This window comes from Oncorhynchus nerka, linkage group LG20, assembly GCF_034236695.1.
Source record: "Oncorhynchus nerka isolate Pitt River linkage group LG20, Oner_Uvic_2.0, whole genome shotgun sequence".
Classification (NCBI taxonomy): Eukaryota; Metazoa; Chordata; class Actinopteri; order Salmoniformes; family Salmonidae; genus Oncorhynchus; species Oncorhynchus nerka.
This window is the reverse complement of record NC_088415.1, coordinates 75,039,768-75,067,438: the sequence shown is the minus strand read 5'-3', so window position 1 is coordinate 75,067,438 and position 27,671 is coordinate 75,039,768. Positions and strand designations below refer to the sequence as shown.

General features: G+C 43.4%; 1 protein-coding gene across 12 annotated transcripts in view; it reads left to right on the top strand.

Annotated features, from left to right (window-relative positions):
- Positions 1–27,671, top strand: part of LOC115103135 (disco-interacting protein 2 homolog C) — a 258,880-nt gene that overhangs the window by 218,593 nt on the left and 12,616 nt on the right. For 6 of the 12 annotated variants that reach the window (XM_065005770.1, XM_065005764.1, XM_065005769.1 and 3 more), the window contains 16 exons: positions 2,429–2,543; positions 5,190–5,329; positions 7,309–7,445; positions 7,799–8,007; positions 9,021–9,135; positions 10,286–10,487; positions 11,244–11,353; positions 15,280–15,360; positions 15,739–15,862; positions 16,686–16,807; positions 17,077–17,188; positions 21,133–21,242; positions 22,649–22,779; positions 24,444–24,612; positions 24,847–25,017; positions 26,897–26,926. In XM_065005770.1, the coding sequence (XP_064861842.1) occupies positions 2,429–2,543; positions 5,190–5,329; positions 7,309–7,445; positions 7,799–8,007; positions 9,021–9,135; positions 10,286–10,487; positions 11,244–11,353; positions 15,280–15,360; positions 15,739–15,862; positions 16,686–16,807; positions 17,077–17,188; positions 21,133–21,242; positions 22,649–22,779; positions 24,444–24,612; positions 24,847–25,017; positions 26,897–26,926 (2,078 nt within the window). The remainder of the gene's footprint in view (positions 1–2,428; positions 2,544–5,189; positions 5,330–7,308; positions 7,446–7,798; positions 8,008–9,020; positions 9,136–10,285; positions 10,488–11,243; positions 11,354–15,279; positions 15,361–15,738; positions 15,863–16,685; positions 16,808–17,076; positions 17,189–21,132; positions 21,243–22,648; positions 22,780–24,443; positions 24,613–24,846; positions 25,018–26,896; positions 26,927–27,671) is intronic. The other 6 variants (XM_065005772.1, XM_065005763.1, XM_065005773.1 and 3 more) reach the window with 3 other exon arrangements.

The window sequence follows — 27,671 nt, the reverse complement described above, 5'->3', positions numbered from 1 at the left end:
CTGTTTGTCATGGCTTTAGAAGCTTCTGATAGGCTAATTGACATCATTTGAGTCAATTGGAGGTGTACCTGGGGATGTATTTCAAGGCCTACCTTCAAACTCAGTGCCTCTTTGCTTAACATCGTGGGAAAATCAAAATAAATCAGCCAAGACCTCAGACAAAAAAAGTAGACCTCCACAAGTCTGGTTCATCCATGGGAGCAATTTCCAAATGCCTGAAGGTACCATGTTCATCTGTACAAACAATAGTACGCAAGCATAAACACCATGGGATCACGCAGCCGTCATACCGCTCATGAAGGAGACGTGTTCTGTTTCCTAGAGATGAACGTACTTTTGTGCGAAAAGTGCAAATCAATCCCAGAACAACAGCAAAGGACCTTGTGAAGATGCTGGAGGAAACGGGTACAAAATTATCTACAGTGGGGAGAAAAACTAATAGGTCTGTGAGAGCCGGAATTCTTACTGGTTGGTAGGTGATCAAATACTTATGTCATGCAATAAAATGCTAATTAATTACTTAAAAATCATACATTGTGATTTTCTGGATTTTTGTTTTAGATTCTGTCTCTGTCTCTGTTCTCTCCACTGTATATCCACAGTAAAATGAGTCCTATATTGACATAACCTAAAAGGCCGCTCAGCAAGGAAGAAGCCACTGTTCCAAAACCGCCATAAAAAAAGCCAGACTACCTACGGTTTGCAACTGCACATGGGGACAAAGATCGTACTTTTTGGAGAAATGTCCTCTGGTCTGATGAAACAAAAGTAGAACTGTTTGGCCATAATGACCATTGTTACGTTTGGAGGAAAAAGAAGGAGTCTTGCACCCTCCCAACCGTGAATCACGGGGGTGGCAGCATCTTGTTGTGGGGGTGCTTTGCTGCACGAGGGACTGGTGCACTTCACAAAATAGATGGCATCATGAGGTTGGAAAATGATGTGGATATATTAAAGCAACATCTCAAGACATCAGTCAGGAAGTTAAAGCTTGGTCGCAAATGGGTCTTCCAAATGGACAATGACCCCAAGCATACTTCCAAAATGGCTTAAGAACAACACAGTCAAGGTATTGGAGTGGCCATCACAAAGATAATGAACCTCAATCCCATAGAAAATTTGTGTGCAGAACTGAAAGAGTGTGTGCGAGCAAGGATCCTACAAACTTGACTCAGTTACACCAGCTCTGTCAGGAGGAATGGGCCAAAATTCACCCAAATTATTGTGGGAAGCTTGTGGAAGGCTACCCGAAACATTTGAACCAAGTTAAACAATTTAAAGGCAATGCTACCAAATATTAATTGAGTGTATGTAAACTTCTGACACACTGGGAATGTGATGAATTAAATAAAATCTGAAATAAATCCTTATCTCTATTATTCTGACATTTCACGTTCTTAAAATAAAGTGGTGATCCTAACTGACCTAAGACATGGAATTTTACTGGGATTAAATGTCAGGAATTGTGAAAAACTTAGTTTAAATGTATTTGGCTAAGGTGTATGTAAACTTCCGACTTCAACTGTACCTATGGGTAGGGTAAGGGTTGAGTAATGCTGTTCTTTTCCAATGCTAGCCTTATAAATGTGAATCTAAAGAATATAATGGAAAGGAACAAATGGGTTAAGAGAATGGTTAAGAGGCAGTGAGATCTGGTAACGGAAGGCAGTGAAATTCGATAACGTCATTTGATAATGAGCAGTATGTGTGCTCAGCATCTGAGCTCAGCCTGACAGGGTTATGGTGGCGCTGACAGGCAGTGAAATTCGATAACGTCATTTGATAATGAACAGTATGTGTGCTCAGCATCTGAGCTCAGCCTGACAGGGTTATGGTGGCGCTGACAGGCAGTGAAATTCGATAACGTCATTTGATAATGAACAGTATGTGTGCTCAGCATCTGAGCTCAGCCTGACAGGGTTATGGTGGCGCTGACAGGCAGTGAAATTCGATAACGTCATTTGATAATGAACAGTATGTGTGCTCAGCATCTGAGCTCAGCCTGACAGGGTTATGGTGGCGCTGACAGGCAGTGAAATTCGATAACGTCATTTGATAATGAGCAGTATGTGTGCTCAGCATCTGAGCTCAGCCTGACAGGGTTATGGTGGCGCTGACAAGCAGTGCAAGCATGGAGCAAATCAACTGTGCCACAGCAATTAACCTGCTGTAACAGTTGTCCACATAATCAAACAATGCTGACATGTTAGATTGGTATAATGTATTGGATTTGAGTTCTCCTCCCCTCGCACAGGAGCTAAATATATTGCTTCCAACCCACTCGAAAACCGCACAACTTAAATTTGAATGAGCAAGTCTGTCAAGTCTGTTCAACATTGACTCTTATCTTATTTTATCTTTCTCTGTCTTCCTCTTTCTCATCCCTCTCTCTCTCTTTGTCTCTCCCCTCTCTCTTCCTCTCTCTCAGGGTCCATCTCGTCGTGCGATGCTTTCCTCAATGTCTTCCAGAGTAAGGGGCTGAAGCCAGAGGTTATCTGTCCCTGTGCCAGCTCTCCAGAGGCCCTCACTGTAGCCATCAGGAGGTACACACACACTCTTGTTGGTATTAACTTATATGCTCTTAAAAAAAGAAACTCTTACGTTTACTGTCCTGTGGTATTTTAAGGCCAGTGTTTTTTCATCCATCTGTTACATAGAGTAGCTCAACTTCAAATAGCCACTGCTTACACAAACGAGGGCAAGTTTAATTAACTTTTTCCTGTAATTTGAGATTTCACTCCCTGCTCTTGATTATGACACTGTAAAATGCTCACTGTGTGCGCCACATGCATCTTGCCATTACGGGTACTGTGGCAATTACATGATTTTATTTCCAGCAAACACAGTTTCAAACTCACAAATCTAATAAACGGCATGCCAATAAAACATATGGCAGTTTCTCTTCTGTTGCCCAGACACACACGCACGGACACACAAGCACGGACACACACGCACGGACACACACGCATGGACACACACGCAGTGTAACTAATGAAAGCACCCCCCATTGTGGCGTTGTCCTGTTTTTTTTCATAACCTTCCGTTGTCCCATGGGCGTTGAGCTTCGGGAACAGCCACAGCTCTAGCCCTCTAATTGGCTGTTGTTTGAATGGGATGAAGGTTTTGATTGGTGGATGTGTATTTTTGGAATTGCTGATAGTGGAACTACACTGTGGCTGACTCTGGTTTTGAACCCAAGCTCTCTGTGTATATTGTCCTTCTAGATTAATCACTTTTTGACCACACCCCTTTTCTGACCATTTCTACCATGGGCAAACAAGTATGGAAGGTGTTGTTTAAATAAAAAGGGTGCGGTCAAAAAGTGAATGAATTCATATGGAACGACCATATAGGTATGTACTGAATTCATATAGAATGACCATGTAGGTATGTACTGCATTCATATAGAACGACCATGTAGGTATGTACTGAATTCATATAGAATGACCATGTAGGTATGTACTGCATTCATATAGAATGACCATGTAGGTATGTACTGCATTCATATAGAACGACCATGTAGGTATGTACTGAATTCATATAGAATGACCATGTAGGTATGTACTGCATTCATATAGAACGACCATGTAGGTATGTACTGCATTCATATAGAACGACCATGTAGATATGTACTGAATTCATATAGAACGACCATATAGGTATGTACTGCATTCATATAAAACGACCATGTAGGTGTGTACTGAATTCATATAGAACAACCATGTAGGTGTGTACTGAATTCATATAGAACAACCATGTAGGTGTGTACTGAATTCATATAGAACGACCATATAGGTATGTACTGAATTCATATAGAACTGAATTCATACCATGTAGGTATGTACTGCTTCATATAGAATGACCATGTAGGTATGTACTGCATTCATATAGAATTCATATAGACCATATAGGTATGTACTGCATTCATATAGAACGACCATATAGGTATGTACTGAATTCATATAGAACGACCATATAGGTATGTACTGCATTCATATAGAACGACCATGTAGGTATGTACTGCATTCATATAGAACTACATTTACATTTACATTTAAGTCATTTAGCAGACGCTCTTATCCAGAGCAACTTACAAATTGGTGCATTCACCTTATGACATCCAGTGGAACTACCATGTAGGTATGTACTGCATTCATATAGAACGACCATGTAGGTATGTACTGTATTCATATAGAACGACCATGTAGGTATGTACTGCATTCATATAGAACGACCATGTAGGTATGTACTGAATTCATATAGAATGACCATGTAGGTATGTACTGCATTCATATAGAACGACCATGTAGGTATGTACTGCATTCATATAGAACGACCATGTAGGTATGTACTGAATTCATATAGAACGACCATATAGGTATGTACTGAATTCATATAGAACGACCATATAGGTATGTACTGAATTCATATAGAATGACCATGTAGGTATGTACTGCATTCATATAGAACGACCATGTAGGTATGTACTGAATTCATATAGAACGACCATATAGGTATGTACTGAATTCATATAGAATGACCATGTAGGTATGTACTGCATTCATATAGAACGACCATGTAGGTATGTACTGAATTCATATAGAATGACCATGTAGGTATGTACTGCATTCATATAGAATGACCATGTAGGTATGTACTGCATTCATATAGAACGACCATGTAGGTATGTACTGAATTCATATAGAACGACCATGTAGGTGTGTACTGAATTCATATAGAACAACCATGTAGGTGTGTACTGAATTCATATAGAACAACCATGTAGGTGTGTACTGAATTCATATAGAACAACCATGTAGGTGTGTACTGAATTCATATAGAACGACCATATAGGTATGTACTGAATTCATATAGAACGACCATGTAGGTATGTACTGCTTCATATAGAATGACCATGTAGGTATGTACTGCATTCATATAGAACGACCATATAGGTATGTACTGCATTCATATAGAACGACCATGTAGGTATGTACTGCATTCATATAGAACGACCATGTAGGTATGTACTGAATTCATATAGAACGACCATATAGGTATGTACTGAATTCATATAGAACGACCATATAGGTATCTACTGAATGCGTATGTCTATCAGGGTCAATGAGATATGCAGAGATGAGATATTTCTGTTGCTATGGACAATAAAGTAATAATCTTCTTAATAGGCCGACAGACGACAGTAACCAGCCCCCGGGGAGAGGAGTACTGTCCATGCAGGGTCTGAGCCACGGGGTCATCAGGGTGGACTCTGAGGAGAAGCTGTCTGTTCTCACCCTGCAGGACGTGGGCACCGCCATGCCAGGAGGTAAGCAAGGGTAGAAATCTCAAGGTTTCCAGAAGTCCTGGTTGGTAAATTCCCAGCATCAGATGGGAATAAGAAGGAATCTGGTAACCTGCAACATGTATTTCTGGAAAACCTGGGAATTTCTGGAAAGTTACTAGAGATTATGCAACCCTACAACAAACACAGTTTCATGTCTGCCTTATGCCCCTAACACAGCTTTATGTCTGCCTTATGCCCCTAACACAGCTTTATGTCTGCCTTATGCCCCTAACACAGCTTTATGTCTGCCTTATGCCCTAACACAGCTTTATGTCTGCCTTATGCCCCTAACACAGCTTTATGTCTGCCTTATGCCCCTAACACAGCTTTATGTCTGCCTTATGCCCCTAACACAGCTTTATGTCTGCCTTATGCCCCTAACAAGGATAGAAAGCATTATAACAAACAGAATGTGCGTAGATGTTTTGAATTTACCAGACACCAACACACACAATAACTTGATGTATGCCTGATTTAGACAAAAATGATTTTTTTTTAAAGTTATTATTTATGCCGATAATGAGTTTCCATTTATTGGAATCTTGTTTTCCATTCAAAAATCCTGACATTACTCACAGAAGCCTCATAAGTGACCGGCAAGACCACGTATAAAGAAGATATGTTGACCCCCTTTTCCTCCAAACGTAACAATGGTCATTATGGCCAAACAGTTCTATTTTTGTTTCATCAGACCAGAGGACATTTCACCAAAAAGTACGATCTTTGTCCCCATGTGCAGTTGCAAACCGTAGTCTGGCTTTTTTCTGGCGGTTTTGGAGTAGTGACTTCTTCCTTGCTGAGCAAGGATGTCGATATAGGACTCGTTTTACTGTGGATATAGATACCTTTTTACCTGTTTCCTCCAGCATCTTCACAGGGTCCTTTGCTGCTGTTCTGGGATTGATTTTCACTTTTCGCACCAAAGTACGTTCATCTCTAGGAGACAGAACACGTCTCCTTCCTGAGCGGTATGACGACTGCGTGGTCCCATGGTGTTTATACTTGCGTACTATTGTTTGTACAGATGAACGTAGTACCTTCAGGCGTTTGGAATTTGCTCCCAAGGATGAACCAGACTTGTGCAGGTCCTCAAAAAAAAAAAATCTGAGGTCTTGGCTGATTTCTTTTGATTTTCCCATGATGTCAAGCAAAGAGGCACTGAGTTTGAAGGTAGGCCTTGATAAACATCCACAGGTACACCTCCAATTGACTCAAATGATGTCAATTAGCCTATCAGAAGCTGCTAAAGCCATGACATCATTTTTGGGAATTTTCCAAGATGTTTAAAGGCACAGTCAAGTTAGTGTGTGTAAACTTCTGACCCACTGGAATTGTGGTACGGTGAATTATAAGTGAAACAATCTGTCTGTAAACAATTGTTGGAAAAATGACTTTCCCTGCATGTGGTGCCCAGATGAGTGTCTGGCTGCTCTGATAGTAGTCTATACAGGACCTGTACACCCACACAGAGACCCTGCAGCCATGACCCAGGGGCCCGGGCCACCCCTACCACCTCCCTAACCCTTTCTTAACCTGTCTCCTACCAGCAACAGATAAGGGTGAACGTAACCACCTCACCTACCGTCTGTTAAGGGCTTCCTGGAAGTGTGTTGATGTTGTCTTGAAGCACCCAACACCTTTCTACTGTCCTCTCCACCTCTGAACACACCAGGCTGGCGTCACAAATGCCACCCTATTCCTATATAGGGTATTATAAGGCCCTGGTCAAAAGTAGTGCACTTAATCAGGAAAGGGTGCCATTTTGGACGTACCCTCAGTTTCCTCAGCTATGTGCTGCAGAGTAATACAGTGACGATATAATGAAGTGCACTTGGCTTGATCCGGGGAGGTAGCTGGGCCACTTCTCCAAACTCTCTCCTCTCTCTCTCCGCTATTTGCTAATAAACTTTTGGCCTCAATCTCTCCCCACTTTTTCCCCTCCTCTCTTGAATTTCTTGCAGCTCTCATGTGCGTCGTGAAACCAGATGGGGTTCCGCAGTTATGCAAAACAGATGAGATCGGGGAGCTGTGTGTGTGTTCTGTCGCCACGGGGACGTCGTACTACGGTCTCTCAGGCATGACCAAGAACACCTTTGAGGTGAGGCCTAACAGCATGGGGCTGTGGGTTGAGCTACCCCTGGGTCCTGGCTAGGGACAAGTGAAGCTCCTGAGGATTGACTCTAACAACTGCTGTTGCTTCCGTAGTCTGAAAAACACATTCACAATTCCTCAAGTGCGCTTTAATCCATTAGTGGAGAGAGACTCATTTAATGGAATTGCACCCTTATGTGATTTGTTAGTTCATTCATTAATTTGTTTTATTTAGCCATTGGGCTAATTTAACCATCACTTTATCCACCTGAATTTCAGGGATTGTGTGTGATGCTTGTGTGTGTATTGCTGTTTTTTCTGACTGTGATAAAGGAATATGTGTGTGTCTGTGTACTCTAGGTGTTCCCCGTGAACAGTGTTGGGGCTCTCATCAGTGAGTACCCCTTCACCAGGACAGGCTTACTGGGCTTCGTGGGTCCTGGGGGGTTGTGCTTCATCGCTGGCAAGATGGACGGCCTCATGGTGGTGGGGGGAAGGAGGCACAACGCTGATGACATCGTGGCTACAGCCCTGGCTGTGGAGCCCATGAAGTTTGTCTACAGGGGGAGGTGGGTTCAAATCCATCTGTTGTGTATATAGCAACAGGAGTTTTCCTGAACATGTGACCTGACCAGGTAAGCCTCTGGGCCCTAGATATAGGTTATAGAATAGACTCTGGGCCATAGATATAGGTTATAGAATAGACACTGGGCCCTAGATATAGGTTATAGAATAGACTCTGGGCCCTAGATATAGGTTATATTTCTTGATCAAGTCAAGTGGACTGGTAAAACTCCTGACACTACTTAATGAATAAAGTATGGTGATTGTAGCTGATTGATTGATGTTGTGTGTCTCTGCTAATGCTGTGTTGGTAACAGTATTGGTCTGTGTCTCTCTGTTTTTCTGTGCTCCAGGATAGCAATGTGCTGACAGTGTTTGTCTCATAGAGATCATATAAGTCATTCTATATGTAATTATATGGTCTGTCTCCTGTCTCTCTGTGCTCCAGGACAGCAGTGTGCTGACAGTGTTTGTCTCATAGAGATCATATAAGTCATTCTATATGTAATTATATGGTCTGTATCCTGTCTCTCTGTGCTCCAGGACAGCAGTGTGCTAACAGTGTTGGTCTCATAGAGATCATATAAGTCATTCTATATGTAATTATATGGTCTGTCTCCTGTCTCTCTGTGCTCCAGGACAGCAGTGTGCTAACAGTGTTGGTCTCATAGAGATCATATAAGTCATTCTATATGTAATTATATGGTCTGTATCCTGTCTCTCTGTGCTCCAGGACAGCAGTGTGCTAACAGTGTTGGTCTCATAGAGATCATATAAGTCATTCTATATGTAATTATATGGTCTGTCTCCTGTCTCTCTGTGCTCCAGGACAGCAGTGTGCTAACAGTGTTGGTCTCATAGAGATCATATAAGTCATTCTATATGTAATTATATGGTCTGTCTCCTGTCTCTCTGTGCTCCAGGACAGCAGTGTGCTAACAGTGTTGGTCTCATAGAGATCATATAAGTCATTCTATATGTAATTATATGGTCTGTCTCCTGTCTCTCTGTGCTCCAGGATAGCAGTGTTCTCCATCACTGTGTTACATGATGAGAGGATTGTGGTGGTGGCAGAGCAGAGACCTGATTCTACAGAAGAGGACAGCTTTCAGTGGATGAGTAGAGTGCTGCAGGTATACACACACACACACACACACACATACACACACACACACACACACCAGTAGACTGGTGTAAAGCCCTGTACTGTAACCCAGCCCTCTAGGTTCTTGTCCATTGCTAAAGAGACTGTGGTTCACTAGTAAATCTTTCTGCAGCTTTATGATTGCAGTAAAAAATGTTCTCTTCCTCTTGATCCAGTTACACATGGCCTTGATGTCTGTACTTTCTTCACGACGTAGCCAAATCTAATCACCTAGTTCCACTTAAGTCGAATATTCACTTAGTCATGTATTGATGTCAATGGGAGACCTAGTGAGAATGTAACTTAAGTGGCAGTTAGGATCTGTCCATTAGCCATACTTTGCATGCCTCAAACACTAACAATCACTGTTCCTCCACATGCAGGCGATATATGGTATGTCTTTACTGCTGTAGGTCTATCTGTTTGTGTCACAAATGGCACACTATTCCCTATATAATGCACTCCTTTTGACCAGAGGCCTATGGGGCACACATCACCCTAAATCCCAGACCACACAACATTTTTGTGACCGTGTCAATTCAGATACAGTGCGTCGCATATGCCACTGTAATTGTCTTGAACATCCATAGTAAACAGTTGTATTCTTTCTCAAAATGGGTGTTCCTTGAGTTTTCCAGCCGTAGCCTGCCTAGGCTAAATGCCTGTGGTTGAAATCAACACAGGTAGGCAGTTGTTTTCATATGTAGCCTATTTGACTGAGATACCATATCTTACAGTCCAATACATTTTCAAGTACATCTTTAGTCTACTTAGCATAGCGGAGATCATAACAATTCTTCTAAGGCACACACTAACCATGCACCCTGTTTGAACGTCATCAACCAAATCGGCTGTAAGCTAAGACAGTGATAGCCTACTGGTAAGAAATGAAATTGACAACATGATCTATAATTCCGAAACACAATCCAGTTGGTAAATGTATACAATGTCGTTGCATTGCTACACCGTGTATCATAAAGCTCCAGACGTAGCAGTCTATTTTCTGACAGTTTATCAGCTCATTTTACCAGCATTGCTCCGCGGTGATGCAAGACAAATAGACTCATTTGACGCGCCGTTGAAGCTCGTGGCCCGTCGTTTTTCTCTCATTCCCTCCCATTCATTCCCTCCCCATACAGGCCATAGATGGGATCCACCAGGTGGGGGTGTATTGCCTGGCCCTGGTCCCCTCCAACACCCTTCCTAAAACCCCTCTGGGGGGAATCCACCTGTCAGAGACCAAGCAGCTGTTCCTGGAGGGCTCCCTGCACCCCTGCAACGTCCTCATGTGCCCTCATACCTGTGTCACCAACCTGCCCAAGCCCCGGCAGAAACAACCAGGTGAGACACTGTTACACCATAGCACACCATCCTGAGTGGGTCTGCCTAGGGGATTGATAGTTCATTTGTTGAATTGAAATCCTTAGTTTGTGTGGTTTTATTGGGTGCAATGAAGTCAGTGCAGAACTTGCAATTAGATTCACTTAGATGTATATTTTAAAAACCTGTACAGATAGGGAATAGAGATATCTACATTAATTTATTTCAACTTCTTCATATGTGTTTCTAACGTTGGATGAGGTGTAGAACTAAGATCATGCAGATTGAGAACTGTACAGGGAGTGTATTGTAATCTGGTCCGATGACTATTGTAGCATGTTTCCCATCTGATCCAACACATTCCATCCCGTATCTCAGCTGTCACCTCTCTCCATTAGTTTCTGGACTGTGTTCCTCCTAGATAGATCTTCCTTTACAGCACAAGTTTCTCTGGCCATTTCTGTCTGAAAGGCACTCTGTCAGAGTAGAATCCTCCAGTCAATTGACTCACCCATTCAGTTCCATTTGCCTCTGAACACAAGGTCAATCTCAGCCCACACTGTCACTGTAATTGTCTTCTGGGGATTAGGGGGAATTCACTGCACACACACAATGTGAGCCAGTGTATATCACTACAGATCACAGCCAGGGATATAGACCAACCGTGTGTGTGTGTGTGTGTGTGTGTGTGTGTGTGTGTGTGTGTGTGTGTGTGTGTGTGTGTGTGTGTGTGTGTGTGTGTGTGTGTGTGACTGACCCCTATGCCTCTGTCCACAGAGATCGGACCTGCCTCTGTGATGGTGGGGAACCTGGTATCGGGGAAGAGGATTGCCCAGGCTAGTGGCAGGGACTTGGGCCAGATGGAAGACAATGATCAGGCAAGAAAGGTGTGTGTGTGGCTCTCTGAGGGCTTGGTTTTCATCAACACACTCATTAAACCATCGACTGTGGGCCACTAGCTGAATTTGATGATGCATCACAAATGGCATTATTTTCACCTATAGTGCAATACTTTTGACAAGAGCCCTATGGTCCCTGGTCAAAAGTAGTGCGCTGTATAGAGAATAGGGTGCCATTTGGGACACATCCTGGCCCTGTTTAATCTGGCACGATCTTCATGTTTCATTTGACCATCTACGCTCGTTTGACCCCTTATACACAACAGTGTAGTGGTAGTTTGACCATTATTCATCTGTAGTCTCCTCAAGTCATTTGAATGCTTTATGTAACATCCTCTGTTTTCTATATATGATCTTTCTAATTCTATTATTTCATTCATGATCTCTAAGCATTTATATGGATGGAGTAATACCAACAACAGCCCCATAGCTCTGCAGTCCAGTCCGATGTATTGTTTGAGATCCACTCTGCGTTAGACTCAATTTAAAGGCTAAAACTGTACTGGTAACAGTAGACGGATGTTGTTATAGGACTAATATGGAACAAATCCTTTAAAAGCATCACAGAGACAGGCCACTTTAAGATATTTCGTAGGCACAGTAAGACATTTCACTTCGATTTCATAGCCTTAAGTGTAAGAGGCTCTCTGAGATACCTAATAATAGGGTGTGTAAGTGTACCCATGGACTGCACCCCAAATGACACCCTATCCTTATGGGCCCTGGTCAAAAGTAGTGCACTATATAGGGAGCCATTTCAGATGCACTCAGGTTAGTCCTAAAACCCTGAGGGAAATGTTCTGTTTGAAGGTAAAGTGAATGAAAACAACCAACCAAGACAACACAGTCCTTCACTAGTCTGTTTACTAGTCTGATCTGCCATCCACTATGTGGCCTGTCTTGGGAAAACCTGACCTAAATATGAAGTAAGGGCTTAGAGAAGCCCAGACCACATCCCAGTCTGTGTGACTGGGATGTTGATGAAGGGATTGTTCAAACACTCTGTGGAAATAGAGGGGAAGCAAAGGAGACAAGAAACCTGGAAGCCTAGTGTCAATACACAGAACCACTGCGAGAACACACCAAACTGTGTGCCAAATGGCTCCTTATTCCCTATATAGTTAGTGCACTACTTTTGAGCAGGTTCCATACGGCTTTGGTCAAAAGTAGTGCACTACAAAGGGATTAGGCTTAGCCATTTAGGACGAAACCCCTGTCAATAGAGGTGTACAAACATTAAGGGTGTGTAGCTATGTGATTTGTCAGACTAGATTTGATAGCACTTTCTTTTACCATGGCAGTGGTGTGGAAAGTCATTATTAATAAAGAAATGTGTTGTGCCCAGCTGGTGGCGCTGAACGACGGTGAGGGTAGCCGTAGCGTAGCGAAGACAGAATTGATTTCTACTTTCTCTAATTCAGAAAAATCTCATCATTTACCCCATCTGGCTGCCACTTAGGCAGTATGCCCTCTAATGTGAAGTGACAAGGCAAACAACTGTGACAACACAACAGACACAGATTTCTTCTGTTTCTACTTTCCCTCATGAGGACAGGACACATTGGCTTGTATCCCGAACAGCATACTATTCCCTATATAGTGCACTACTTGTGACCAGGGCCCATAGCGCTCTGGTTAAAAGTAGTGCAATATATATAGGGAATACAGTGCTATTTGGGATGCAGAAATTGTTTGTGGTGTGGCTCGGATTCCTCTGACTCAGACTGTTCATGTACACTTTCATGTGATCTAATCCCCCTAGCAACCATCAGTCTGTATCCCTTCCTCTGTTCTGTTCAGCATGCCAACCAAACCATAATACTATCTCTGCTGCTTCTCTCCATCACCTTAATGCACCCGGATGGACCATCTTTCTGTCTGTCTGCTCATCCATCTGAAAATCAGGCCTTCTGTGTGAATGGGTTTTTCTTATTCTTCGTAGCTCGATTTCCCTTATATAAAATGTTGTGATTTTTTTTTTTTTTTTTGGGGGGGGGGGGGGGGGGGGGGGATCTAGCCATGTGTGGTAGGTAATGGTTGCTGCTCTAGCATGTTTTAACAATGTATGCAATATGAGCGTTGCTAGGGCAACTAATACTTTGTGGTAAACTTCATGTTACTGTTGCTGAAAACGTACACCACTGACCACCTCGTGGCATAACACTAAAGACTCTGAAGCTGTCCACTTTGATCATGACAGCGGATCCTCTTAAACTCTGGAGTCACAGACTCTTTTAACTAACAGATGAAGCTCTTCTCTGCTGATTCTAATCTAGGCCCTGGAATCTGAGTTACAGACAGACACTGACTGCCTGGGCTGATTAAAGACAAAAGGTCTTTGTACTATTCTGTACCGTCGCTCTCTGGTCAGGCTTCACTGGAGCACTGGGGGAATCTCAGAGGAGAGGGTGGGCCGTCACAGTTCAATACAAAGCTCAGCACTTTCTATCAGTCTCTATGTCTTCTAGCTGTCGCAGCTCTGACAATACCGGGGCTGCATCCCAAATGGCACCCTATTCCCTGTGTAGAGCACTACCCAAGCCTATAGGCTCTTGTCAAATGTAGTGCACTATATACTGAATAGGGTGTCAATTGGGATGAAGCTTGGGCCTCTCGGTCTCCTACTGATCCAGAGATATGTAGTTTCCCCTCTACAGTAGTGGGACGGTTTCCTGTGACCAGAGAGCGAACAGAATACATTTGTTTTATTAAATTATCCACAGGGCTAATGGCAAGTTCCTGAGTGATGTTTTCATCAGGAAAGTGTTTGTATTTTCCTAATGTTGTTGAGGTGTTGGCAGACTGGAATAAGTTCCTGTCTTAATGTTTGTTTGGGTGCAGAGAGGGATTCACTTAGTCTCAGGCAGCCCCTCACTTGTAGTGCACTACTTTTGACCAGAGCCCTATGTGCCCAGGTCAAAAGTAATACACTATATAGGGAATAGGGTGCAATTTGGAACATTTACGGGGTTCACAGGAAGTAGTCTGTTTTGTGTGTCTGTTGAAAACAGGCCTTCCTATGGAATTAGACAGGAAATATCAAATGACTGTGTTTCAACAGGACAACATCTGTCCCTACTTAATGGCAAGAGCCCAGTGTAAAACTAAACACTTTCAACGGCTCTAATTTTCACAGCCTTTTTCAAAAACTAGACACACATGCTAAGATGACTGTTGGTGGTGGGTGGATTTTGCTCAGGCCCTGGAGTGCAGAGCAGCGAAGTACTGTAAGTCCTGTCGTCTGTGATCCTCTATCTGTAGCAGTTGGACCCGGTGGATTAAAACGGTGCATATTGTATTTCTAATTCATCACTATAAAACCAGGCATGAAGACAGGCAATATTACACTACAGACTCCTAACTGTCCTGCTCCGTGCCTCCCACAGATCCAAACTGCAATTGACATGAATTACACTACCTCTATTTACTCCTCCACTGCCCGCGCGAATCAAACTTTGAAAAATGCATAAAGCTGAGACACGCTTGGCCCCTTCTCATTCCTCACACTGTCTTTTATATCTGCTGCACCAATATGGAGCTCATGTGTTGTGTGCTGGCTACCCTTTCTCTCTCTCCCTCAGTGTTGAAATATTATGAGTGCAGTTCATTGTGCTGCAAGAATGCTATGTTTTATTGAGAACTCAGCGTGTCACCTTCTAATATGAAAGGGACTGTAAACATCTTCTCCTCAAAAGGCTAACAGGTTTTGTGAAATGGTACCCTATTCCCTATATAGTGCACTGCTTTTTACCAGAGCCCCATGCATGCCCTGGGCGAATGTAGTGCACTCTAAACAGGGAATAGGGTGTGATTTGTGACACCTAGTTGTCTTCCTGTCAGAATGTCCCCTCCTCTCAGTGTGACCTGGCCATCCAGCGCCAGGCTTACTTTCCTCTTTCTTTCTATTTCTTTAGTTCCTCTTTCTCTCTGAAGTGTTACAATGGAGGGCCCAGACCACTCCGGACCATGTGCTTTACACACTGCTCAACTCAAGGGTAGGTGTGGTCTGGCTGTGTTGTGATTGTTCACACCTGACTCCTAACATGTTTCGTAAACATAGCAGTAGCAACTGAAATAGTCGGCATTGTTGCCGGCTGTTAGAGAAACACATCAGGATTTTATTTGAAGTAGCCCTATCAAAGACCCATTGAAAATGTTGACTGTAAATCAAAATTTTCTTGCTATCTAGTATTGATTCAGCAGTTTTGCATGACACTGTATATCTGTGGTAATTTCTGATTGTCTGTCTCTCTCTCCGTCTCTTTATCTCTCTCTCTGTTTTTCTCTCTGTCACTCTTTCTCTCTCTCTGTCACTCTTTCTCTCTCTCTGTGTGTTTTTGTGTGCGCGCGCGTGCGTGTGTGTGTGACTACAGGGGACGATAGCCAGCTCGCTGTCATGTGTCCAGTTGCATAAGAGAGCAGAGAAGATTGCTACCATGCTGGCGGAGCGAGGACACCTGCAGGACGGGGATCACGTTGCGCTCGTCTACCCCCCTGGTATGTCTGGTGTACAAACACACACACACACGACATGTCCGTCACTGGGTTTGTGTGTTGTCAGTTATTGTGCATCACAATAACATGTCCCTGTCCATTCCCACCTTTCGGTTAGCTGCCTACCTCATCCATACAGCATAAATTAGCGATGACGAACTAAGCTAAGATTTCCATCCCATCATGTGTCGCTACAATAAAAAAACATCTAAACATCTACACCCCACTGGTGCGCAAATGGGATAGGTTCTGTTTTCTTGTTGTCATTCATCAACCTAGAATCATTCAGTGCTGACAAGAGGGCCTGAGCCACATCCCACTATGATAGAATAGTACTTCCAGCAAGATTGTGCTGATCTTTAATGGCACACACTGTGTGACGCCAAAAAAATCAATTTTTAAGGCCTTTGGCGAGAGACAGGACTGAATGTTCCAGGTTTTAGAAGGTAGAACTCTAATTTGGAACTCCATCAGCATTTGGGAGCCAGAGACATTCAAGCGTTCAGAGTGAACCATAGGTCCATAATGAAGAAACTCAGTCATGCAGGACAAATCCCGACAAGGGTGATTGCCTGAGAGCCATTCAATTAACTGTCTCTAGGACAGCCAGCTCAATACTACACCTTGTCCTGAGAGCTGTCTGTCTGTCTGTCTGGAGGCTGGCTCAGATTCAGCACGGGGCCTCATGGACAGAGGGACGGGAACTAATATTCTTTATGCCTTTTGACTCGTCTTTCCTCTTCACTTATCTTCCCTCCTCTTCATTCCTCTTCCCTCCTCTTCACTCCATTCCTCTTCTCTCTCTCTCTCTGTGTCCTTCATGCAGGGATTGACCTGATCGCAGCGTTCTACGGGTGCCTGTACGCGGGCTGTGTGCCAATCACCGTGCGACCTCCGCACCCCCAGAACATCGCCACCACTCTGCCCACGGTGAAGATGATCGTAGAGGTAAGTGCCTCGTTGACATCCATGTGTCAAGTCATCGCATCACAACGGACCTTTTATTTGGAGAAGGGAAATGAAAATGTAAAAGGAGACGCACCGTGTAGGAGGTGATATTAGAGCAGGAGTTTCCCTTCTCACTCATAGGCCATTTCTGGAGCATTTTGCAGTGTGTGCAGGTGCGTACATGCGTGTGTGTTTGAACATGTGCTTGGGTGTCTTAACCGTTTTGTGTCCCAACGTGTGTGTCTTTCCTAACGTGTGTGTGCCCCCAGGTGAGCCGCTCGGCGTGTATGATGACCACAGCGGTGATCTGTAAACTGCTGAGGTCGAAGGAGGCGTCGGCAGCAGTGGACGTCAGAACCTGGCCTCCTGTTCTGGACACCGGTAAGAGACTACATTACCCACGCTGCATCACTCGCCTCAGAGAGAATCCATTAGCCACCTCAGCCAGAGGCTCTGGAAGAAGTGCTGGCTTCTTTACAACAGACACCGACGCAAAGATCTTGCGACCAATCGAGACAAATGACTATGTCAGAAATATAATGTATCATCTACTTAAAGTGCATTAGGATAGTATTCAGACCCCTTAACATTTTCCACATTTTGTTATGTTACAGCCTTATTTTAAAATGGGTTAAATAAAAAATGCTCGTCATCAATCTACACACAATACCCCAGAATGAAAAAGCGAAAACATATTTTTTAGACATTTTGGCACATTTATTACAAATCTATGAGACTCAAAATTGAGCTCAGGTGCATCCTGATTCCATTGAGATGTTTCTACAAATTAATTGGAGTCCACCTGTGGTAAATTAAAGGGTCTGAATACTTACGGAAATGTGATATTTTCATTTTTTATATATATATATATATATATATATATATATATATGTGTGTGTGTATACAAACGGAGGGGAGAACAAGTATTTGATACACTGCCGATTTTGCAGTTTTTCATACTTACAAAGCATGTATAGGTCTGTCATTTTTATTATAGGTACACTTCAACTGTGAGAGACGGAATCTAAAACAAAAATCCAGAAAATCACATTGTATGATTTTTAAGTAATTAATTAGCATTTTATTGCATGACATAAGTATTTGATACATCAGAAAAGCAGAACTTAATATTTGGTACAGAAACCTTTGTTTGCAATTACAGCGATCATACGTTTCCTGTAGTTCTTGACCAGGTTTGCACACACTGCAGCAGTGATTTTGGCCCACTCCTCCATACAGACCTTCTCCAGATCCTTCAGGTTTCGGGGCTGTCGCTGGGCAATACGGACTTTCAGCTCCCTCCAAAGAATTTCTATTGGGTTCAGGTCTGGAGACTGGCTAGGCCACTCCAGGACCTTGAGATGCTTCTTACTTAGTTGCCCTGGCTGTGTGTTTCGGGTCGTTGTCATGCTGGAAGACCCAGCCACGACCCAATTTCAATGCTCTTACTGAGGGAAGGAGGTTGTTGGCCAAGATCTCGCGATACATTGCCCCATCCATCCTCCCCTCAATACGGTGCAGTTGTCCTGTCCCCTTTGCAGAAAAGCATACCCAAAGAATAATGTTTCCACCTCCATGCTTCACGGTTGGGATGGTGTTCTTGGGGTTGTACTCATCCTTCTTCTTCCTCCAAACACGGCGAGTGGAGTTTAGACCAAAAAGCTCAATTTTTGTCTCATCAGACCACATGACCTTCTCCCATTCCTCCTCTGGATCATTGGCAAACTTCAGATGGGCCTGGACATGCGCTGGCTTGAGCAGGGGGACCTTGCGTGCGCTGCAGGATTTTAATCCATGACGGCGTAGTGTGTTACTGATGGTTTTCTTTGAGACTGTAGTCCCAGCTCTCTTCAAGTCATTGACCAGGTCCTGCTGTGTAGTTCTAGGCTGATCCCTCACCTTCCTCATGATCATTGATGCCCCACGAGGTGAGATCTTGCATGGAGCCCCAGACCGAGGGTGATTGACCGTCATCTTGAACTTCTTCCATTTTCTAATAATTGCGCCAACAGTTGTTGCCTTCTCACCAAGCTGCTTGCCTATTGTCCTGTAGCCCATCCCATCCTTGTGCAGGTCTACAATTGTATCCCTGATGTCCTTACACAGCTCTTTGTCTTGGCCACTGTGGAGAGGTTGGAGTCTGTCTGATTGAGTGTGTGGAAAGGTGTCTTTTATACAGGTAATGATTGGAGAACAGGAGGGCTTCTTAAAGAAAAACTAACGGGTCTGTGAGAGCCCGAATTCTTACTGGTTGGTAGGTGATCAAATACTTATGTCATGGAATAAAATGCAAATTAATTGCTTAAAAATCATAAAATGTGATTTTCTGGATTTTTGTTTTAGATTCCGTCTCACATTTGAAGTGCACCTATGATAAAAATTACAGACCTCTACATGCTTTGTAAGTAGGAAAACCTGCAAAATTGGCAGTGTCAAATACTTGTTCTCCCCACTGTGTGTGTGTGTATATACAGTGCCTTGCGAAAGTATTCGGCCCCCTTGAACTTTGCGACCTTTTGCCACATTTCAGGCTTCAAACATAAAACTGTATTTTTTTGTGAAGAATCAACAACAAGTGGGACACAATCATGAAGTGGAACGACATTTTTTTGATATTTCAAACTTTTTTAACAAATCAAAAACTGAAAAATTGTAGACCTGTGAAATTATTCAGCCCCTTTACTTTCAGTGCAGCAAACTCTCTTCAGAAGTTCAGTGAGGATCTCTGAATGATCCAATGTTGACCTAAATGACTAATGATGATAAATACAATCCACCTGTGTGTAATCAAGTCTCCGTATAAATGCACCTGCACTGTGATAGTCTCAGAGGTCCGTTAAAAGCGCAGAGAGCATCATGAAGAACAAGGAACACACCAGGCAGGTCCGAGATACTGTTGTGAAGAAGTTTAAAGCCGGATTTGGATACAAAAAGATTTCCCAAGCTTTAAACATCCCAAGGAGCACTGTGCAAGCGATAATATTGAAATGGAAGGAGTATCAGACCACTGCAAATCTACCAAGACCTGGCCGTCCCTCTAAACTTTCAGCTCATACAAGGAGAAGACTGATCAGAGATGCAGCCAAGAGGCCCATGATCACTCTGGATGAACTGCAGAGATCTACAGCTGAGGTGGGAGACTCTGTCCATAGGACAACAATCAGTCGTATATTGCACAAATCTGGCCTTTATGGAAGAGTGGCAAGAAGAAAGCCATTTCTTAAAGATATCCATAAAAAGTGTCGTTTAAAGTTTGCCACAAGCCACCTGGGAGACACACCAAACATGTGGAAGAAGGTGCTCTGGTCAGATGAAACCAAAATTGAACTTTTTGGCAACAATGCAAAACGTTATGTTTGGCGTAAAAGCAACACAGCGCATCACCCTGAACACACCATCCCCACTGTCAAACATGGTGGTGGCAGCATCATGGTTTGGGCCTGCTTTTCTTCAGCAGGGACAGGGAAGATGGTTAAAATTCATGGGAAGATGGATGGAGCCAAATACAGGACCATTCTGGAAGAAAACCTGATGGAGTCTGCAAAAGACCTGAGACTGGGACGGAGATTTGTCTTCCAAAAAGACAATGATCCAAAACATAAAGCAAAATCTACAATGGAATGGTTCAAAAATAAACATATCCAGGTGTTAGAATGGCCAAGTCAAAGTCCAGACCTGAATCCAATCGAGAATCTGTGGAAAGAACTGAAAACTGCTGTTCACAAATGCTCTCCATCCAACCTCACTGAGCTCGAGCTGTTTTGCAAGGAGGAATGGGAAAAAAATTCAGTCTGTCGATGTGCAAAACTGATAGACATACCCCAAGCGACTTACAGCTGTAATCGCAGCAAAAGGTGGCGCTACAAAGTATTAACTTAAGGGGGCTGAATAATTTTGCACGCCCAATTTTTCAGTTTTTGATTTGTTAAAAAAGTTTGAAATATCCAATAAATGTCGTTCCACTTCATGATTGTGTCCCACTTGTTGTTGATTCTTCACAAAAAAATACAGTTTTATATCTTTATGTTTGAAGCCTGAAATGTGGAAAAAGGTCGCAAAGTTCAAGGGGGCCGAATACTTTCGCAAGGCACTGTATATATATATATATATATATATTTATTTATTTGCTAAACTTTCTAAAAAACAGTTTTGCTTTGTTATTGTGTAGATTGAAAAGAATACAACAGTTTAATGAAATTGTTTTTAGAATAAGGCTGTAATGTAACAAAACGTGGAAAAGGTCCAGGGGTTTGAATACTTTCCAAGTGCACTGTATGATGGTATTGGTGATAACAGTGGACTTTTCCTTTCTCTCGCTCTTCTAGATGATTTGCCAAAGAAGAAACCTCCTCTGTTGTACAAGCCCTCCAATCCAGACACACTGGCCTACATGGACTTCAGTGTGTCCACCACAGGGATGCTAGCAGGAGTGAAGGTAAACCACTTCTAACCAGAATGTGGTTCTCCTATCAGGGAGGCTGATATCTCGAAAAGCATATAAAGTGAAACAGGAACAAGCTGTGTGACGAACACTTTGAACTTGATCATCTGAGTGAAAAGATAGTGATGACATTTCAAAAACATGAAAGCAGTTATTGATCCCAGCCCTCTGCTGTGGATGAAAAGCTGAATCTCACTGTACTGCACAGTGCTCACTCAGAATGCCTATTCTCCCTGGTGCCACAGATCCAAACACATACAATGGAAGGTCTTGTTCACAGTTAATCTGGCCTTGTTGAAACCTTTGTCTGTCTGACGAAGCTCAGTAGGAAATCCAGTGAAACAGCATCTTGTGAAAGATTTATATTTTCACTGGTCAATAAGGGAAGATTTGCTATCAGTTCCTCAGTGGACGAAGGCTTAGTGGATTGTCTTCCTGTTTTGTAAGCGGGTATTAATTTTCATCAAGAGGCGATTGTCTATTCTGTTCCTCCCCCTGCTATAAACACATTGAAGAAATAGTGTTGCCTTAGGTGGTGGGGGAGAATTGTTGTGGTGTGTGGGGCTCTCTTATGTAGATTACTAAAACAAAATAGCCTCGTTGGGATGTTCAGCAATGCTAAATAACAATGTATTTCGTGCTGTACACTAATTACCATAACAAAACCCTGAATCTGGGCCTCTGTGTGAATATATGTTTGCTCCTACCACTGGTCTGGGTCCCAAATAGCACCCTGTTCCCTACTAGTTTTGACCAGAGCACTATATAGGGAATAGGGTGTCATTTGGGATGCAGCTGTGATTGCACTTTAACAAGGTCTTAGGCTGGAGTGGAACTACTGTTTAATAATGGGACAATAACAGCTTTATATCGACTAGAGAGGATACACACACACACAGTTCTGACAGCATTAACCCACCGTATATACAGTCGCTTGTGTTGAGTCATTGTTTTGCCATTTAATTCATTCATTCATTAAGATCAAGGATTCAGGCAGTGGTACTCACAGTAGCAGCTCATGAGAATATTTGGATGAATTGTTTTCTGAAATGCGTTTCCTAATTCTCATGCGGTTCAATTGAAACCTATTTAATGAATGACTGAAACACGGTCCTGTTGTGCTTCATTTGTTTACATGGCTATAATTTGCTAAAGCACATGAGATGACAGCATGGGTACAAATGATACCAATATGTAGCCTGTCTTTGTTGGTTTGTGTTGTAGCCAAGTTAGCCAGAGTACCAGTCTGTATGAGCCATCATGCCAGCTCCTTGTCACTGGTTGTCATGTTTGGCTTGACAAGGACAGCGATCGGCTAGGACCCCAACTCTTGCCAAGTAGAATGATAAAACTACATTTGTAACCCGTTTGTGATTGTTCTTGTCTTCCCGACTGTGTAGATGTCTCACACTGCCACCAGTGCCTTCTGCCGTTCTATCAAGCTGCAGTGTGAGCTGTACCCCTCCCGTGAGGTGGCTATCTGTCTGGACCCCTACTGTGGCCTGGGCTTCGTCATCTGGTGCCTTTGCAGGTGAGACAGAGAGAGAGATGGACCCTCCTAACCTCTTCACTGCCCACTCATCGCCTCACACACACATCTAGCTCTGCTTTGTCCACGTACACACACACACACACACACACACACACACAGCTACCACTGTACCTCTCTGATCTGAAGAAACCCTGCTATGTTCACCCTGGTGGAGGGGGGAACCCAATGCAGCCTTATGCATTATTCTGCTGTGTTTAGCCTAGCCCTCCGCCCGTCTCCTTGTGATGATGTATCATTATTCTGCTGTGTTTAGCCTAGCCCTCCGTCCGTCTCCTTGTGATGATGTATCATTATTCTGCTGTGTTTAGCCTAGCCCTCCGTCCGTCTCCTTGTGATGATGTATCATTATTCTGCTGTGTTTAGCCTAGCCCTCTGTCCGTCTCCTTGTGATGATGTATCATTATTCTGCTGTGTTTAGCCTAGCCCTCCGTCCGTCTCCTTGTGATGATGTATCATTATTCTGCTGTGTTTAGCCTAGCCCTCCGTCCGTCTCCTTGTGATGATGTATCATTATTCTGCTGTGTTTAGCCTAGCCCTCCGTCCGTCTCCTTGTGATGATGTATCATTATTCTGCTGTGTTTAGCCTAGCCCTCTGTCCGTCTCCTTGTGATGATGTATCATTATTCTGCTGTGTTTAGCCTAGCCCTCCGTCCGTCTCCTTGTGATGATGTATCATTATTCTGCTGTGTTTAGCCTAGCCCTCCGTCCGTCTCCTTGTGATGATGTATCATTATTCTGCTGTGTTTAGCCTAGCCCTCCGTCCGTCTCCTTGTGATGATGTATCATTATTCTGCTGTGTTTAGCCTAGCCCGCCGTCCGTCTCCTTGTGATGATGTATCATTATTCTCCTGTGTTTAGCCTAACCCTCCGTCCGTCTCCTTGTGATGATGTATCATTATTCTGCTGTGTTTAGCCTAGCCCGCCGTCCGTCTCCTTGTGATGATGTATCATTATTCTGCTGTGTTTAGCCTAGCCCTCCGTCCGTCTCCTTGTGATGATGTATCATTATTCTGCTGTGTTTAGCCTAGCCCGCCGTCCGTCTCCTTGTGATGATGTATCATTATTCTGCTGTGTTTAGCCTAGCCCTCCGTCCGTCTCCTTGTGATGATGTATCATTATTCTGCTGTGTTTAGCCTAGCCCTCCGTCCGTCTCCTTGTGATGATGTATCATTATTCTGCTGTGTTTAGCCTAGCCATCCGTCCATCTCCTTGTGATGATGTATCAACGCTCTGCTCTGCTTTGCTCCACTCTCTACTGGCTCTCTCTCTATTTGCCTTCCCAATGGAAGCTCTCTCTCTCCGGCATGGCATCACTCAACTTGTGAAATATTCATATGGAAATATGATCAGCGGGGGGCTGTCCAAAAACCAGGCCCTTGCTGAAGAACAAAGCTGTTTTATATGGCGGATTGTAAATGGTGCCACTTAATACATAATGTCTTGAAGTGTGTTGTTTAGATTGGTAGTCGTCGGAAGTACATAATGGCTCATGCCACTGGTGTGAAGAGTAACGTTTTTATGTTGGAACTCTGTTTCCATCTCCTGTGTGTAGTGTGTACTCACTCTGTGTAACCTTTGTGTATTCACTCTGTGTATGTGTATTTGTATGCTCATATTTTCTGTCTCCTGTGTGTACTTTGTAGTGTGTACTCCGGCCACCAGTCCATCCTGATCCCGCCTTCAGAGTTGGAGGTGAACCCTGCTCTGTGGCTGCTGGCTGTCAGCCAATACAAAGTCAGGGACACCTTCTGCTCTTACAGCGTCATGGAGCTGTGCACCAAGGGCCTGGGCCTGCAGACCGAATCCCTCAAGGTAAGTATCCATCCGCCAAATCACCACAACAATGATACTTAGATAAGATCAAATGTTATTGCAATGTGATGATCTGAGAGTAAAACACTTTGTGACAACCTCTAATGTAAAAATATTGATTGACTTATTGATTGATTACAATCTAGTCCATCAGCCCAGACTCATCTTGCCTGGTTAGTTCTGGTTTGATCCAGTTTAATGCATTTTGTTTTGTCCCTCCCCCTTCTCCATCAGTCTCGAGGCCTGGACCTGTCACGGGTCAGGACATGTGTGGTGGTGGCAGAGGAGAGACCCAGGATAGCTCTGACTCAGTCCTTTTCCAAGCTCTTCAAAGACCTGGGCCTCCACCCACGAGCAGTCAGCACCTCGTTCGGCTGCAGAGTCAATCTGGCCGTCTGTCTGCAGGTACAGTCAGTCCCTTCCACCTCTCTGCTCTAGTCCACAAACTCCATGCCCTCTCTGTCCCTCAAAAAGTTGTATAAAATGTGCAACTCTTACTTAGCTCAGTATTTGGCAGTGAGACTTTGGGTGCTGTCTCTGTCTGTCCCCCACTCTGTTGCCAGTGGAACTCTGATAGACTGAATAAAAAGGAAAGCTCTGTCTGCATCCCACATTTTAATGGATATTATTACCAATGTTTCTACCCACAGTAGACAGCATGCTCTTTCATACATGTTAGCCAGTGGGTGTCTATTGTGGCTCTGTTGTAGTCTTGTGTTAGTTGAAAGGCTTGCTACTGTTTCTTGTTGTCCTTCTCTCTGCCTTCAGTATCGTTTGCATAGCCTATTCCTCAGGTTGAAAATGGGTTGTTGTTTTATTTAGAGACGTTGTTAACTCACTAGTTGCATTGTGGTTTATTTGTTTTTTTGGGGTAGGAGAGATTAATCTGATTTAATTTAATGGAGTATAGTCATTAGTCTGTATTTGTGTGACTTAACCTGGGAAGCAACAGTATTCTCTGTGAGCCTACACACACACACACACACAGACAACCATGCGGTTCTGATGAGAAACATGATACCTTGGAAACACAACACAGGTTATTTCTCCAACAACATAAGTCTTCTCCACATCTGGTCATGATGCAGGCAGAATTGTATTTTTGGGGGGCTTGGGGAATTCCATGTTTCTCTACACTGGCTTCAGTGAGTCCCAAATGGCACCCGATTCCCTACATACACAGAGCCCATAGGGCTCTAGTCAAAAGTAATGCACTATATAGGGAATGGGGTTCTATTTGGTATGCACAAAGTGGGTTGTACAATAATGCTAGCTGATCTAGCTGAAAATGGTGATGTCTGAGATTTCCTCTGCATCTTGGAGTGTTGAGATTTTCCCAGCAGGTATTTGGCTACAGGCCCTGGGGCCTACAGTAATAATCCTCCTATCAGGGTTTACATGATGAAAAGCCAACATACATAGATATCCTGTACATATCTCACCCTCTCTACTGCTCTGCTTTTCATAAAAACAACAGCAAATTACCAGACACAGCCCAGCGTATCCCTATTACCTAAATAGTGCATGACTATGGGCCCTGGTCAAAGGTTGTGCACTATATAGGGAATAGAGTGCCATTTGGGAGGTACCCTATGTCTCTGGAACACCGCTGTCCATAAGCATTGCACATGCTGCTATGTCATGCTTTCATTTTGGGCTGCTCATTCTTTTACATGATTCAACTTATTTTGCAAGCTTTATTATTTAAATAAAATCAAATTGTAAGCGTTACTATTCAAATGTCAATGAGATAGTGATAAGTATACCATTTGCACCCGTTTCAGGTCTACATATCTGTTCAATCAACCAATGAAATCTGAATGGATTGATAAAAAGCCCAACCGAGAAGCCTGTTTAAAATGTTTGTTGTATTTAACATAATTATTTAGCATGTATAGATATTTCCCTTTGAAACTTTATTGTAAATAAGGTATTAGCCTACCTCTGTCTGACACATGCTTCTTAACTTGAGAATACATGGATGTAATCATGTAAATGTAACTTATTGTATTTTAAATGTCCCCAAATGTTCTAACCTAACATTGATCTATTGGCTATTAATAAGCCCAGTTTGTAACATAGTTTCTTATTAGTTAAGACTGCTTCTCAAAAAAAATTGTTTTTCCATTTCTATATTTGACATTTTCGTCCCCCCTCCCCCTGTTATTTTGCATAACCCCACCCACATATCTCATACTTGGTTTTGTCTTCACCCCCCCTCCTCCACCCCCTAATTTCTCCTTCCTACCTCCTCTTCACTCTCCTCCTCCTGCTGCTGCTATAGCCTCACAGGCTGGGGAAGCTTGCTGACCAGGTAGGGGATTTTCATGTTCCCTAATCACCCTCTTCATCAGGTGTTGCAAGCAGACAGGAGGGATAGGGTGGACAGGGTAGGAGGGACAGGGCAGGGGGGACCGGGTAGGGACCAGGACCAGTAGCATAGCCAGGCACAGCTATGGTCAAGGCTCCTTAGTTGCTTATGAGGGCCCTCACAGGGGTTTGATTGAGAGCCTAGGAAAAGAAAACCGTGGCCATTCTGGGGAGCTATAATAGACTGAGTCCCAAATGGCACCCTATGACACATTACTTTTGACCAGGGCACAATGGGCTCTGGTCAAAAGTAGTGCAATATATAGGAAATAGGGTACCATTTGGGATGCAGGCTTTGTTAGCAGCAAGTTGTTCTACTGCAGCGGTAGGCACTACACCAGACCAACTGAGCTAATTTGAATAGTTCAGTGATTGCCTGAATTCAACACACCTGGTCTTCAAAGTTGGCTAGATCAAAAGCATGAAGTGCCGTGGCACTCCAGGACCAGGGTTGCCTACTCCTGTTCTATTGTCTAAAGGTACCATATGAGACTCTTAGCAAAGCTCTTTGCACTTAGAAAAGGTCAGCTCTTTAATACTACAACTCTGCCGTACAGAAACATTAACATGTCAATTGTGGCCTCTAGTTTGGAATAAATACTGCCACAGCTCATTCGGGCTGCTTCTCCTTAGTACACATAAAGGCAGGGTTTCCTAACCCTCTCCTTGGGCCCCTCAACGTTTCACAT